The sequence below is a fragment of the Trachinotus anak genome, unplaced genomic scaffold (genome assembly GCF_046630095.1).
Source record: "Trachinotus anak isolate AG129_WGS33_773 ecotype Australia unplaced genomic scaffold, CSIRO_AGI_Tana_v1 ptg000007l, whole genome shotgun sequence".
NCBI classification, from domain to species: domain Eukaryota; kingdom Metazoa; phylum Chordata; class Actinopteri; order Carangiformes; family Carangidae; genus Trachinotus; species Trachinotus anak.
The window spans coordinates 12,217,699-12,233,018 of record NW_027273858.1 but is presented as its reverse complement, the minus strand read 5'-3'; the positions used below and the strand labels follow the sequence as shown (position 1 = coordinate 12,233,018).

Here is a 15,320-nt window from a genome sequence, read left to right as displayed (position 1 = left end):
GTCCACTCCCCCTCCAGAGCCGACGACGAGCTTCTGGCCAGAGGAGACCGTGGGCTGCGTCTGGTGGAGGGAGAGTGAGCGGGGCTGCCCTGAATGGATTGACATAAGAGGGATTTACATTTTTAACGGGTGTCGTGCTCCGCAGAGACTAACACGGTGCGCGTTTTTAAAAACAACCACAACAACAAAAAAAAAAAAAAAAAAAAAAAAAAAAAAAAAAAGCCAACTCGATGTGTGTTCACGTTGTCGCTTGTATCATGTCCATGTGTCATCGTCGTGAGAGGATTGAAGTTGCCAGCAGTCTATATTTGCCGAGGAGGGAAACCAATACAAGGTCTCGCTGTCTCGCTGGAGCGGAGTATTATTAGCAGCTCAGACAGTGCAACTGTCTCTCTCTCTCTGGTATGTAAAGCATTTCAGCCGTAAACGTGTAAATAAAAACCGCCCGGGCAACAAAACAACCTGTACCAAAGTGTGGTTTCCGGACGCGTTGAGATTTGTATCTACACGGCGCTTTAAATGACAGCGGTCAAGTGCAAAAAATAATAATAAACAGCGACGTTTGAAGGCGTTTTTACACGGTAATAACCCCCTCTTCCGCCAGTCAGAGAGACGAAAACAGGATCCGACCTCCGGCCAGAGCCCACTCCTCAACCTGCTTGCCCTTTAAACCACTCAGGAAGCTTTAGTTATTGTTTTTTTTACAGTTCTTCTGGCTCTAGGATATCTTTATTCAACATATTCTGCTATGTATAGATGCATCAAATCGTCCTTTGTTGACGACAACCTACAACACTTGGTCAAGTCAGTGAATATTTCAGGCGGGGCAAAAGTGTAATTTCCAGCAGACAAAAGTAAAGAAAATTGGTGGAGGTTTAGCTTTATAGCGCTTATACTGTAATGATGTCAGTCATCTAATCGTGCCTTGTGTTTTTGAGTGTGTTTGTACTAAGCGAATAGTTTGTCATTGTTACACTGAAAATACGTTTAAAGGTGCATAGACTGTTTTTACTTTGAATGTTTTTTCTTCTTGTTTTCTCTCTCCTCATAGGTCATGCACTGCAATTACACGTCAACAAAAGCGTCCTAATTTACAGTTCAGAGTAAAACACTAAAGAAGAAGAGAAAAAAAAAATAATTGTGTGCTGTGCAACAGATAAACATTCACCTGGCTCCCATGCTGGCTGCCAGAAACCCTCTCCTGCACACCCTCAGCCATGCCTGCTACTACCAAACCTGCCAGGAGACAGACACCTGCTCAGAGAAAAAATGCCCAGAAAGTAATCAGCACCAAGAGGCAAACCTTTAACTCAAATAAAGCCCAAGGAAGAGCCACACAGAAAACACCTGCAGAACCAAAAAGGTCAACAGCCAGAGCCCGGGCACAGTCAGGCCGAAGCCCCCGTGGAAGAGGGGTTAGTGGGCCTGCTGGTCAGGGCCCTGGGAGGTCCCCTGGCAGAGTTAACCATGCCCTAAATGTAACAGGATCTGCAAGGCTTAGACGGCCGAGCAATCTGTCCGACTACTGTGGCGACTTACAAGCCCCCCTAGGGCGAAGGACGTCCCTGCGGGGCATGCGGGTGTCTGTTACTCCCTGCCAGCTTCCTAAACCTGGGAGAGGAGGGAGAAACAACAGAGGGGGTGCAGGGAGAGGAGCAGCATCAAAGCATAGAAACCAGCCCTTAAGCACCAGCATCAACGATTCGGCTCCTGACGAGGATGACGGCGAAAACGAGAAACTGGACAGCTGTGAAGTTGAAGAAATCCTTCCTGTGTCTCTAAAAAGTGACATCAAAGATCAGGGTCTGGGAGTCGCTAAAGAGGGCAGCCCTCTTAAAGCGGATTCAGCACCATGTAATGACACACTGGAAGACTCTGTGGAGTGGAGCTGTGACAGTACGACAACCCAGAAAGACAAAAACACTGTCAGTCATTACAGTAAAGATGACCTGAGGTGTGTCAATGGGGCCCTCGTAGGTGATGATGTTGATGGACGGGTAAAACTCTGCAATGACAGAGGCAAAGACAGCCCCTCTGATCCCTCTGCGCTAACGCGTAGCAGCTCACCGGGGGTGCAGGGCTGCTGCGAGGGAAATGACGCTTCATCTATCCTCGGAAATAAGCTTGATCATCTTGGCAGTGATAGTAAGCAAGATGATGTGTGTATTGTCCATCAAGAAGAGGGTAACTTGTCGGACTTGGGAGAGAATAGGACAGATCAAAGAGTGATAGTAGTCACGGAGAGAAAAGAGGAGATAAATCATGAGAGAAGAGAGAGTTTAGAGGCAGAGAAAGCAGTGGAGAGACGAAACGAGACTGTGGAAGAGATGGAGGAGATTGTTGAGAGGCCTGGTAACTGTGAGGGAGGAGAGCGAGGAAAAAAAGAAAAGGAGAATGATGTATGCATCAGTCCTACTGACCTCCACCCCGGCACTCCAGCCTCTCAACCTCCAGATGCTCCTATCTCAAACAATGAACTGACAGCACAGTCAGAATCACCTGTAAGTGTGCTAACAGTCTCCAACACAGCTACCTCAAATCCCACCAAAGCCCCCTCCACCTCAGAGGCACTTGAACTAGAGGTTCTGAGCCAGGGTAAGACAGACATGCAACCCACCATTCATGGTGCTAAACCTCACTTCCCAGGGTCCTCAGCTGTCCCTGAAACTACCCTGGTGTTGCAGACTGTTCTAGTGAAAAGAAACACACCGGTTATTATCCATAGTGACTCCCTCAAACCTAGAAGCTTTAGGGATTCTAGCCAGGGGGAACCACACCGACTGCAAAGCCCAGAGATCCCTTCTCCTCAGGGAGAAAGACAAGCTTACACACCAGCAGAGAAGCAGACCAAAGATAGTGAATTGAATCCAGAGGCATTGGAGCGCCACAGCCAGAAAGAGACATCTTCGGTATCTTTGTCGCTAGTTCCTCAGTCAAGCACAGATGCCCTTACGACCAAGTGTGAACCAAACATCAGCGAGGACAGCGCTGTGGTAGCAGCGACAGAGTCGGACTCAGTGCCAAAGATCTCGACTCCCTCTCTGGACAGTAGCTCCACGTTGTCCTGCAGCTCAGAAAGCACTCGTTCCTCTTTTTCTTTTGACACTGAATCAGAGGCAGGGTATGGAGAGCCCAGTCCCGCTATTCTACCCAGATCCTGGGGGCCAGAGGGGGCCTGCTTGCCCTCCTGGACCGCTCCAAAGTCACATAAGAAAGAGAGGAAGAAGCGGAGCAGGTGTGGGGCTTGCGAGCCATGCCTGAGGAAGATCAACTGTGGCCAGTGCAGCTGCTGCCTCAACCGCAGGACTGGCCACCAGATCTGTAAGCTGAGGAAGTGCGTGGAACTGAAGAGGAGAAGACCTTCATCTCCACTCACTCTCTCTGCTGCACAGGTGAGGCTTATATTCAACTGCATGAGTGTGTTTTAATTACATAGCAACACATTGCAGGGGGTTTTGATGTCGTCAGGTCTTAGGTTATTTCCCGCAAAGAGGTACATTTTGACAATGATTTGAGCGTTTTGAGCGCATCTGTAAACTGCTGATCTGAAGCAACAGAAAAAAGAGTGGTTGTTATTGCCTGACATCATTGCTTTTTGATCTCCACAGCTGTCCACGGTTAGCAGCAATGATCGGGAGTTGAGTCAGCCAGACAGTTGAAACAGAAGGTTTCGCTTTCATATTGTGAATTATCTCAGTTGGTTTCAACAGATGCTGTACGCTTAACTTCGTGGTGTCTTCCTGTTATATGTTGGGGAATGAGTTGAGCGATGAACGGGGAAGTACTCGTGTGTGAGTGTGTGTGTTTGTGTGTGTGTGTGTGTGTGTGGAGAACAAAGATCAGGTGTGAATGCATGCATGACTCAAGTGTTGAAGATGACCTGTGTAAGACAGGAAGGCGCTGTCACATGGCTGGCAGCAGCTCAGCACATGGCGGGAGTATGCATCTGTTTTTGTGTGTATGTGCATGTGTGAGTGTGTGCCATCTATGGTTCAAGCAAGAGAATAAGCTATTTTATCAGCTGCACATAGTGAGCGTGTGTATGTGCATGCTTGTGTGTGTGTGGATGGATGTGGCTATGTAATTAAAGCCAATTTGAGCTAGATGTTTTTGCACCGTGGCACTGAATGGCACTGTGTGCTTGTATTTTAGGAGACAACCCACTGAGACAATGAACATCCATGACACTGGTTTAGAGACAAATTGTTCCCCGTCGACTTTAAAGCCGTTACATTTGATATTTTTCTATTAAATGACAATGTGAAAACAATGTGACACTGTCAGTGTGACAGGTGTCACTTACAGTGATGAACCTACAGAGAATTATCACCAGAATCTGCTGCTCCCTTTGGCTTTATGGGGCTTTATGTAAGTTTTAGCTCATCATTTAGCCGTCTGGATCGCAACTTTACTGTTTTGGTTCACTCTCATTATTCTCATGGCGTCATTTTCAGCCACAGCAAGCAGCTGTTTTCATAGAAAAAGCTTAAAAAACCGACAGTACACTACCTGCTCAGCACCAAACAGCAGAGAGACAGTTAGCTAAATTGCACAATGCTTTTGTAATTAAGGTTCTTTATCTAAAACATGCTAACATACAACAGGCCAATAGACATTGTTTAAATCCTTTTGGTTGGTGGGAATAAGAGTTCCCCACAACAGCTGGCTACTAGAGCTGCATAACCATGTACATAGTTCAGTGGTGTCCATGTGGCAGGGAGGGGTATGTGTGTGCATAACTGTGAGTGAGGGTCCATGTGGCTGTGTGTGCAAGCGTGTATGCATCCACTGGCAGAGCCCTCAGAGTGGTAGCAGTGGCAGTCCCAGATTGGGGCTGATTATATAACACCTGCAGTGTTAGTAGTGAAGACCTTTGTGCACTATTTCTGATTATAACAGAGGATGAGGAGGGAGAGATCGGGACAGATTTACAAACATATTATTTGGAATACCCTGAAATGTGGGTCAGTGTGTGTGTGACTCAGACTTAATGGCACATTTACTTTCGATGTTTGACAGTATATGTACGTGTGTGGACATGCGGCTGCCAGAGGATAGCAGACAGTGTGACTCACTGAAAGTGAAATGACAGAGCCACAGATCCCTTTTCTTTCAGCGCCAGGTGTTCCCTCATTTTTTTTAACACTAATGTGCGAAGCGCTGTCAAGACAGTTGTTATCATTATGAGCCGCATCCTTAAGTTCATTCTATATGCAGAGCATGTAGAGCAAGGTTGCCTCTTGTCTTGTATTTAAATGTGTAAGTCAAGAAAACACACATTGAGTGTGTGTGTGTTTAATTTGTGTGTAGTGTGAGTAATAGGTTAAACCCAAACTTGCTGGCCAGTCTTGCTGATCAAGCTCACACACCCTTCCAACGAATGTTTCGAACTCCAGGAGAAAGTGAAAAAAAGGGCAGAGGCCACAGAGGAGTTCATGTAGTGGCATGTGAATTCTGTTCCTGGTTTTACTATAATGAGCTATTAGTGGTTGGTGTGACTGTGTTTGATTTGGTTTGGTCATTACACATTTTATACATAACATACTTGCAAAAAGCACTCACACAACACTGCACAGATTCAGCAGTGTAAGGGTTATGTACGCGAAGACAAAACACAAAAACACCCAAACCTGTTTTGATTTTGTGTTTGTAAGATTGAAAGTGAGTGTTGTGAAGAGTGAGAGTGGAGCTCTCTTTTTAAAAATGTCTGGTTTCACTCAGGCTTTCATGGCCCCCTCATGGCCTCGCCTTGTATTGGGCAGTGAGGACAAGGCTGGGACCTGGCCCTGAACAACACACACACAAACACACACATGCTAGAGCATACACACTAGCAGCAAAACTGTACAGTGCAAAGGCTCCCGTATTTATAGAGTGAATTTAACTGAACGTCCTGACATGTTTAGGGCTGTAGGCTGCATAACTGAGTCACTTTTTTATGGGCTCACAATGTTAATGTCAGCACTCATAAACAATGTCATTAACATTCACATCTCAGGAATAAAGTACAAACAAATACATTATAACACACGACCACCTTCGGCATTTAAACAAACAGGAAGTGACCCGCTGTGTAAACAGTTGCCTCTAGGTCAGTCAGTGCTGGCAGCTCATTTGACTTCTACAGTCACACAAACTCTTAAATACATAACATAATCCATACATTAAGGACGCAAGATATGATCATTTTTCTGGTTCTGATTGTTCCCATTGTAATCAGCTGATATAGGATGTAACATGTCAGCGTGTAAGAAGTGTGTGTGTGAAGTGCAAGTGTGTAACACGATGTGTCTTCGTTATACCAGTTCACTTTTTCTATCATTACAGTGTAGCTGTGATATATGGAGATTTCTAAAACCACTTTTATTTGTACCTCTCCTCATTAATTGCACTCACTGAGGGAGATGAGCACAATTTCCTTCAACTTAAATGCAAAGAAGTATGCAACTGTTTTGCATAAATATACTTAGTTTCATATATCAGTAATATGTGTGACTTGCCTTAAACAAATGCAAAAAAGGACAGCACACACAGATAGTATTAATTGTGAGTCACCTGAAGTGCACCTGGTAATTACATAGCAAAGAAAACATTAATTTCGGTACAAAACAGCTGCAGGTGGACACTATGCGTCCTTCAAATAGTAACCTGCAGGCTTCCAGTCCAGCTAGTGAGCTCAACCCAGCGTCTCTTGCAAACTAATTTATCTCCTGCACTTCTTCCACTTTTCCCATTTCTGCTGCAATGCATTTGCCAGAGGAGTAACGAGGCTGAGATAACACACATATCAGGAAAACACTTTCTACCAACAACACCAACAACATTGTAACAGGGAGGACAGGCAGCCAGCAGCAGTCACCAGGGAATGTTTGCTTTGGTATTACGGCAGGTATTCAAAGTTGTATTTGTCTGGATGTGATTGATTCTTACCTGTATGTTTGTGTCAAAGGGGGTTGTTTGTGTGTGTGTGTGTGTGTGTGTGTGTGTGTGTGTTTGAATGGATGAGGTTTTTTTGTTAGCCATCGTTATTGTTCTCAAATGGATCCATCTCGATCTAAAGATGTAAAGTGAGAGTGATTTGTCCCTGCAGACGCTCCTGTCAGGTCTGAACTGTTCCCTCTCTCACACGCAGCTGTGGAGGTCTTCAGCACAGACGGTTGCCATGGTGACCTTATTGTCTGGTGCTGACCTTTGACCTGCCTCGGTTGTCTGATGGAGTATTCTCAGGGTTGTAATGAGGATTAGTGGAGATAACCAGTGGACACGCACTACTACGGGTTTAAGACTTTGAACTCGGTAACCTACATCCAGGTAATTAGGTTAAACTACGCAGGTTGTCCTGCTCATAGTGGGTCAGCAGCAAGCTAGGGCTGACGACAAGGGATAAACACTTCAAGCAAGGCAAAATAGCCTGCATTACCTAAATCCACCCATTGCACTTGTTAATGTTGCTAATAACCTTGTGTCAGCACTGCTGTATTACCCTGTGATTAGAAAGTAAGAACATCTTGAACAGTAATAGATAAAATAGATAAAAGATACTGTAAAAATGTTCTCAAACAAGCCAGAATTGGGCTGTACAATTTTATTGATTAAACTATTGATCAATAGTTAGTTTAGTTTTACTAACAATGACATGCAGCACAGTGTGAATCACCTATAGTATATTTAACCATGAAAGTATGCACAACCAAAAAATGTAGTAAAACTTGTCAAAGTTGAAATGTCACTAGCGCTGTCATCTGACTAACATTATCCTAAACAGAATTAAATGTTTTAACATGTTTGTAAGCAGTCCATCATTCATTTAGTATTTATTTTCAAGTTAAAAACAAAATTAACCTAAAAGCTATTACTATTACAACCTTTGCCAATTTTCAAGTTTGGCAACCTGCACGAACACACTTGAAACACTTTTCTTTTTGGGCCATGACTCATGTCCTACATCACTTTCATGTATTTAGATCTCATGTCTTTCACTGAACAGACAAGATAGAAACCACAACTCTTAATAACATCTACAATAATAAAAGTGGATATAATGTTTGCTACGATGCATTATCTTTCTCAGAGAAGTTTCAAGTCTCTTCAAGATGATTTCCGTACTTCACTGAAGGGAAATGGAACAACTGGCTACTGGAGAGCAGAAAACCTCGTGGAAAATTATCAGCAGTAATGTGAAGTGTATATGATTTTTAGCAAACATGCAATGAGACAGGATGTCTTTTTCTGATGACAGAGTTCAGTGTATCACTGAAATAGAGATCATCTCCTTTCACAAAAATTGAGCACAGGTTCCCCCACATACAGTATGCATGTGGGCACTCTGGCAATAAGCTGAAGGACAGCTGCATGTCCACACTCATCTTTTTTTTTCCCCCCTCTTCATTACGTAAACGTGTGGGACAGAAGGGGGCCGAGGTAGCGAGGAAGATTCGTGAAATGTCAGAGAGGCTGCCAACATTTGAACAGAGCCAACTCATTATGACCAAGCAGAGTGCGTGGTGCTTTAGCCTACTTTCCCTCCTTGGACTTCTCCTCATCTTAGGCACAGACACATATTTCATTACATGTACTTGCCTCTGACGAGGGCTGCTTTGTATTTGCTGTTAACCTGGTCCAAGCCAATTAAATTTAAAACAACCCTGTGAGGTAGTTATCTGTAATAGCTGCAGGGCTTGGATACTGGCCCAGAAAATAGGGTCTGTGAACGAGGGGAAATGTCTGTTTTATTAGATTTAGGGTGAGTTATTTGGCCAGAACTCACTACACTACACATCAGAGGAGATGTATGGCCCATGCCTTGCCCAGCTGAAGGCTTACATCCAACCAGGGACAGTCACTTAATGATGTGGGGCTCCACTCAGATGCTGTCTGTCTCCTTTAATGCACATTTAGCTGCCAGTCATTTGTAATGCAGAGTCGTATAAACACATGGCAGCTTGCATGAGTTTTAGTCTTTGTAATATTTATAATTCAGCAGATATTTGTAGAGTTAAACTGTGATACCATTAATGCTCCACTCCAGAGCTCTCTTTGGGTCTTTGCATCGGTGAATTTGTGCCGTGTTCTGACTGTTGTAAGGCTTTAAGTCCCTGGATAAGCTTTGAAGTCGTGCCACTTGGTTTCTCTGGGTGAAAAGAAATCCTCACTTTGCCCCCCAAAAGAAATGCCACTCAAATCCTACCAAGGGCACACAATGGCCTCCTTCTGGAGAAACCTTCTGGAGTTTATTCATGCATCAACCTGACCTGCCTAATTTAGAATATAGCTTATACACCTGAAGAGGATAAAAACGCTCACGTTCTTGCTCGCTCTCGAAGAACCTCTCTGCCAAAGAACTTCCGCCATCCTCTGAGTTGTAATTAATGTATTCTTGTTTATTCTTTTGCCCTGTCCATATTTTCCCTTTGTTCATCATTGATTATCCTCTCAGCTCTCAGTCACTCTTTAATGCCCCACTGCAGTTTGCACGCGTCTGTCTGCAGACATGTGTACATGTGTGTATCTGTGTGTCTGTGTGTGTGTGTGTGTGTGTGTGTGTGTGTGTGTGTGTGCGCGCGAACGTGCGTGCATACACACGTGCAGTGAAAAGGCCAACATGCTTACTCAGCATGTTGTGCTAGCACAAACTTAAGTAAGCCTTTTCCTGTCTCATTGTGAGAGGATCTGGGGGCCCCATGCTGCTCAGCCTGCATAGTGTTTGTGTGTTTGTGTGCGTATTTGGGTCAGTGTGTGTGTGTGTGTGTGTCAGTGTTCATACTTCACTGTGTGTTTGTCATACATCTACTGAAAAAAATCAACAGGTACAGACACAAATAAATACATAAAAAGACAAAGCAGGGGTGAGATAAAAGACATTTTGTCAGTGTGTGCAGGAAGTTCATCCCTGCTCTATATGATGAGCCGGAGGTGTGAGAGTTGTAGTGACCCACTGTCCCCTGATGTTGACCAACCACTGCCAGCTCTTAAATTGAGTCCATGTGGGTTTAGGGTGTGGTGGTGAATGGTGCACATTTCCTTCCAAGAGTGGGACTGTAGTATGTTACATAACACACTCTGTGTTTATGTGTGTGAAATGGAATTTTGAATGTGAATTCATTGTGTCCTCAAGATATCATCACCCACAGTTTATAAATGGTCCATACAGGAAATGTGAAAGCCAAAAACACAATTTTTATTTGTGTGTGTGTGTGTGCTGAAGAAGCGGGGAGCATTTATAAAGGAGTGCAGAAAGCTATTGTGTAGACATTTAGTTGAAGTCTTGAGTCCACAGATGTTCTTTTGGAAAAGTGAGCAGTGTGATATGTGAGCGGCCTCTGGAGTCTGCTAAATATGAGCCATAGTGCTGCCTCCTCTCAGGTAACACAGAATTTATGGTTTCAAGGCTCTCCTGAAGGAAGATCAGCTTTCATATGGCCAAGGTCTGGCTTCACAAGATCCAAATGCAAGTGTAGGTGCTTGCATATATATTAGTCTCCATATTACGAGTCTGATCATTTGTCTGTGTTGGCCTTTTGTGCTTTGACCTGTGCAAAGAGTGTGTGTGATTGCGTGAGACGTTGTGCATGTGTGGAGTGGATGTGAACCATGGGGACAGGTTTAAGCACAAAGTCATGTTTTCCCATGTTTCCTCCACCACTCACTTCAGCGCCTCCAGCTAGAGCTTTACCAATAACAGGATTTTTAAGGCCAATACCAACATTTGAGGGTTTAAAAAAAAAACTGATAATGATATATTGGCCAATATTCATTTTAACAGAAAGATATAACATTAGCAAAGATTTTTGGTAGGGATCCCTTACGCTTGATTATTGAAACGTTTGAAGACATATACTGAGTAGTATGGCTGGAAAATAAACTTGTTCTTTCGTCAAAAACAACTTCTGTTTATGTGACAGTTTAAAAACACGGCATCTTTATCAAGACAGAAAACTGTAATTGACTTGTGCACAGATGTTTATTTCTTGTGCTTTTTCATGCACATGGTCCTATAGTAGCCAGCTGCTTTGACATGTGATGGACAACCGTCAGCTAAGGAAGTTAGCGCTCATTCTGAGAACCCAAACATTAAGACTACAAACAATCCATAATGCATACTGCAGCAAAACTAGGCATGGCTGACACGCCTGCTGTAATCGTTGGTAAGACTTATTATCACTCCAGTAATGTATCACAGCCAAAAAAGTACATCTTGCCATGAAGGCACAGATCCACAAAACCCAGAGATCTGTGTGCCTTCACAAAGTTCTCACTCAGAGCACTCTCTAGTGGACAAATACATTAAAACCTATCTTTGCCTTTCCATTACTTACATTTTTTGTTACTTATCAGTCATTATAAACACCAATACTGATTTGTCTGCAATCAGTTTAAATTGGCAGATAAAATCAGCTCCCACGTGTGCCCACGTGTGCCCACCCACCCACACACATACACACACACACACACACACACACACACACACACACACACACACACACACACACACACACACACACATCTTTCCTCATCTGACACCTGCAGTATCCTCACTTCCTATCATTGACCGCAATCGATAGAAAGTCACCACTTCACTAGAAAACGGCGAGGAGTAACTTGCGCAAACTCCCCTTCCTTTTAGAGATCTGTAGCTTTTCCATGCAAATGAGAGTTTACAAAGTTTACATTAGTGTCAGCAGTAATGACAACTATGGGCAACATTTGCGTTTGGCACAGCTCCATCGCCGCGCTGGTCTCCAGTGGGTCAGCCTCCAGATGTGTCAGAGACAGTTTACGACTCTAGCACAGAATGACTTTCTTCACCTCGCTCGCATGCTAGTGTACTGCAGTTTAGGGTGATTCATGTCCAGACGTCTTGTTTCTAACGAGAGCTGGGCAGCTTGTTAAAGGGGAAAAACATATGGGACATTTAAAGAGCTGCAAATTAAGGGTGTATGGAATATTATTAGTAGTTGTGGAGTATTTTTTGGATGAAGGAATGGAGTGGCTGTAGGAGGAGGAATGGTTTGAAGGCTGAGATGTAGTGTACAGCCGATGCTCTTCATTTTAAACCTTTTTTAAGATAGAGATGTACCTTGCTTGGTATATTTTTAAGAAATATTGTGATAAAGATAGTTTAACATTGTGGAATCATATAATAATTATGTAATCTGATTGGTTGATCGGTGTGCAGCTGTATTCTGATTGGTTGGTTGATTTGTAGTGCTATTCTGATGGGTTAGTTGGTTTGCAGCCCTCGGGCAGCCAGAGGGAAAACTGCAGCTTATTTGTTTACTTTTCTTTATGTTTCATATAATAATAGGGGAGTGAAGTCACAGTTTCTCTGTGCTATTTAATTTCATCTAGTTGTTGAATTTTATGGTTTAAAATCCCTGACCTTTAAGTCACTTTGGATAAAAGCGGCTGCTAAATGAGTAAATGTAAAATGCAGTGTAAAGTCCATGAAGGCTTGAAGTCTGCTTGAAGGCTTCAGCTGCACATGGCAGGTAATAGTTGACTTGACAGCAGTTGGTAGGTGTGTCTCTTACACAGGCTTGTTTTATTGTTTAGGTTGGCGTAACCTGTTTAACAGTAGTTTGTAGCCTCCATAAATGTCAAACCCGTCAGACTACCTGTGATGTTGCCATGTAGAGGACAGCTCAACAATAACTTCCCCAATGAATCTGAAGATATTTATCTATATATAGGACAAGGCTCATGCCAATTTGGTAAGCATGGAAATTGGGAAAAACCAGTTGCCCATTACACTCCACCACCAAGTGGTGGAGTGTAAATTCTAAATATGCAGACACTAATCCACATTTCCATTAAACAGCTAAGAATAATTGTTGTTGAAATGTAGACTGAAATTCTCTGTTACTGACAGTGCTAGCAAACTTGTGGGATGAAGTTTGCTCCAGCACACCACACACATGCCTTGTGTATATTTCAAGTGTTTTATCTGCATCTGTGTTTTTTTTTTTTTTACAGTTTGCTGGTTTGGGGAAAATGACTCGGGTTGATTATTGTTTTTGATGGTGACTGTGCATTCACCTGCTTAAGATGTGGCATCTTTGAAGCTGTCCATTCATCAAAATGAATAATGAGAGAAAACCAACTGCACTTAGTAGCCACCTCCATAAATATTGACACTGACACTGACTGTCAGACATTGGTCCAACATATGCACAAAGCCACACCGCGCAGCAGTTTGACCATGATAAGTTATAATCCTCTAACTGCCTAACTGACTGTTTAACTCTGTAGTGTGATAAAAACAGGCTTGGGACCAGGAACATGGATCTTAAGTATACTTTTCATTTTCATTTCAAACTGCACCATAATGTTTAAAACATTGCAGTTAATTGGTAATATGGTGATATGAATGAATGTTGCATATTTTTCTTTGACTTTTATGGGTGCAGTGTGTTCATGAATACGTGGCTTACTGCTAAATCCATCAATATGACTTCAGCATCTTCCACTGTGACCTTTTGTTTCATCCTTTAATGCTTATGCATGCTGAGCACTACACTGATATAGTTTTCATTGTTGTGTCTGCATGTAGCTGCATTCTCTCTGCTCCCACAATCAAACTCAGGGCTGAGGTTGATTACTAGAGAGTTACCGACAGGCTCTGGCTCAGGCTGCCTTCATGTTTCAGTGTCCTGGTGTGACCTCAGCGTCTTGGCCACATGGTTGCCTTTAAAGGGGGGGGAGTACTTTACTTTCACATAACATTTTTCTCTCTTTGTCTTTTTGCTTTCTCTCTCCTTGTTTTTTCTCTAACCACAGCTTTTCCTCAGGGAATCGTTTAGAAAGAGAAAAAGGCTTTGGGGTGGATGAGCGATTGAGAGGATGGGTTGTTGAGACGCTGAGAGAAAGAAGAGCATGGATGCTGTGAACATCCTCTGTCCTGCTAGATCATGTGGGAATTCGAGGTGCTGCAGAAAATGATTCTGCCGTACACTGTTTGTAATTGTTTAAAAGGAGTGATGTAATACACTTAATGCTGTGTCTAATGCAACAGACTGCACCACTTCCTTATAATATGTTAGATCACATGCCTCAAAACATTTGCAAACTGACCAGTGTCATTGTCATGTGATGTCAGCCTCTGCTCAACAGAATAGGTATTTTACTCATGGTTGTAAATTTTGTTCCCATTATTGATTAATCAGTTGACTTTTTTGATCAGCTGATGGATTGTTTTGTCAAAAAATGCTAAAATTCAAAATATTCCACTGCACAAGTTGAATTCTTCAAATTGTTTTTCATTTGTTTGTCTAACCAGCAGTTGAAAACCCAAAGGTATGCCGTTTATGTTGATGTAAACAAGGGAAACCAAGCACGTAATAAGCTGGGAGCAGCACATTTTTGGCATTTTTCCTTGATATGGCACTTAGGCAATGAATCGGTTTGAATCAGTCATAGACATACTGTCATTTAATGGACCGGTCATTTCATCAGTGGGGTGAGGAACTCAGTGAAAATCACCAAGAGCACAAAAGGAGTGTTGGTCAGCTGCCTCAGGGGTTAATGTCTCAGCGGTGATGGATTTGTTTTCCTCTGATCCAGATCCAGCATGTGTGCAGTATCCGTTCCACAGCTTGCGTCCAATCCATGTGCGTAAGGCTGGAGTAAAAAGCCCACATAGGGGATCCTTTGTTTAGGAGAGTCTAGGCATGGAAGATAATTTACAAGCCACTAAGGTCCTCACGCCATTGGCTGATGAGGCTCTGTCTGCGTCTGCGAAAGGCATCCCATATGTGTGTGTGTCTATATGCCTGTGTGTGCAGCGAATGTGTGCGTGTCTGCTGTAGCAGCACTTTGCTACAGCGGCTCACAGTCACCCTAGTCATGACACCCAGGAGCTTGCCCTGCGCACGGCTACTGTAGCCAGCGTTTTCTTTTTAGGCTGAAGGAAGGCAAAGCAAGATGGCCACCAATACCTTTTAGGGATATGCTGCCTAAACCGGAGGGGCTTCCTCCGAGGACAGACAAGGTAAAGGCAGCCGGAGTGTTCACCCTGGGGTCTATTGTCTCGCTGCAGATGGGTCAGCTACAGTGGAGCTCATCTAGAGGTTATCATCTGTTGTCTCTCTCTCTCTCTGCCACCCTGGATTTAGCTGATTGGAGCGCTTTATTTGGAAGCTGGTGTTGTTATTGTTCCTACTGAATCACTGAGGATCTGGGCTTCTGTGTGTTTGGCTTGTCTTTTCCAGGTGGGTTTAAAGGATGTGACAACAAAGTCAGCAACAAAGAGGTTAGTTTCCACGGTAACAGACACCCCTCTTCTCTTTCTCCGTTGCATGTCTTTTTTAAGCCGTTGCGTTGTA

General features: G+C 43.5%; 1 protein-coding gene across 3 annotated transcripts in view; it reads left to right on the top strand.

The window, feature by feature from the left end:
* Nucleotides 1-15,320, top strand: part of tet1 (tet methylcytosine dioxygenase 1) — a 29,590-nt gene continuing 14,270 nt past the window's right edge. The window contains exons 1-2 of one of the 3 annotated variants that reach the window (XM_071480597.1): nt 1-402; nt 1,052-3,392. In XM_071480597.1, the coding sequence (XP_071336698.1) occupies nt 1,218-3,392 (2,175 nt within the window). In that variant the 5' untranslated portion in view covers nt 1-402; nt 1,052-1,217. Of the gene's footprint in view, nt 403-1,051; nt 3,393-12,875; nt 15,248-15,320 lie in introns of those variants that run through there. The other 2 variants (XM_071480599.1, XM_071480598.1) reach the window with 2 other exon arrangements.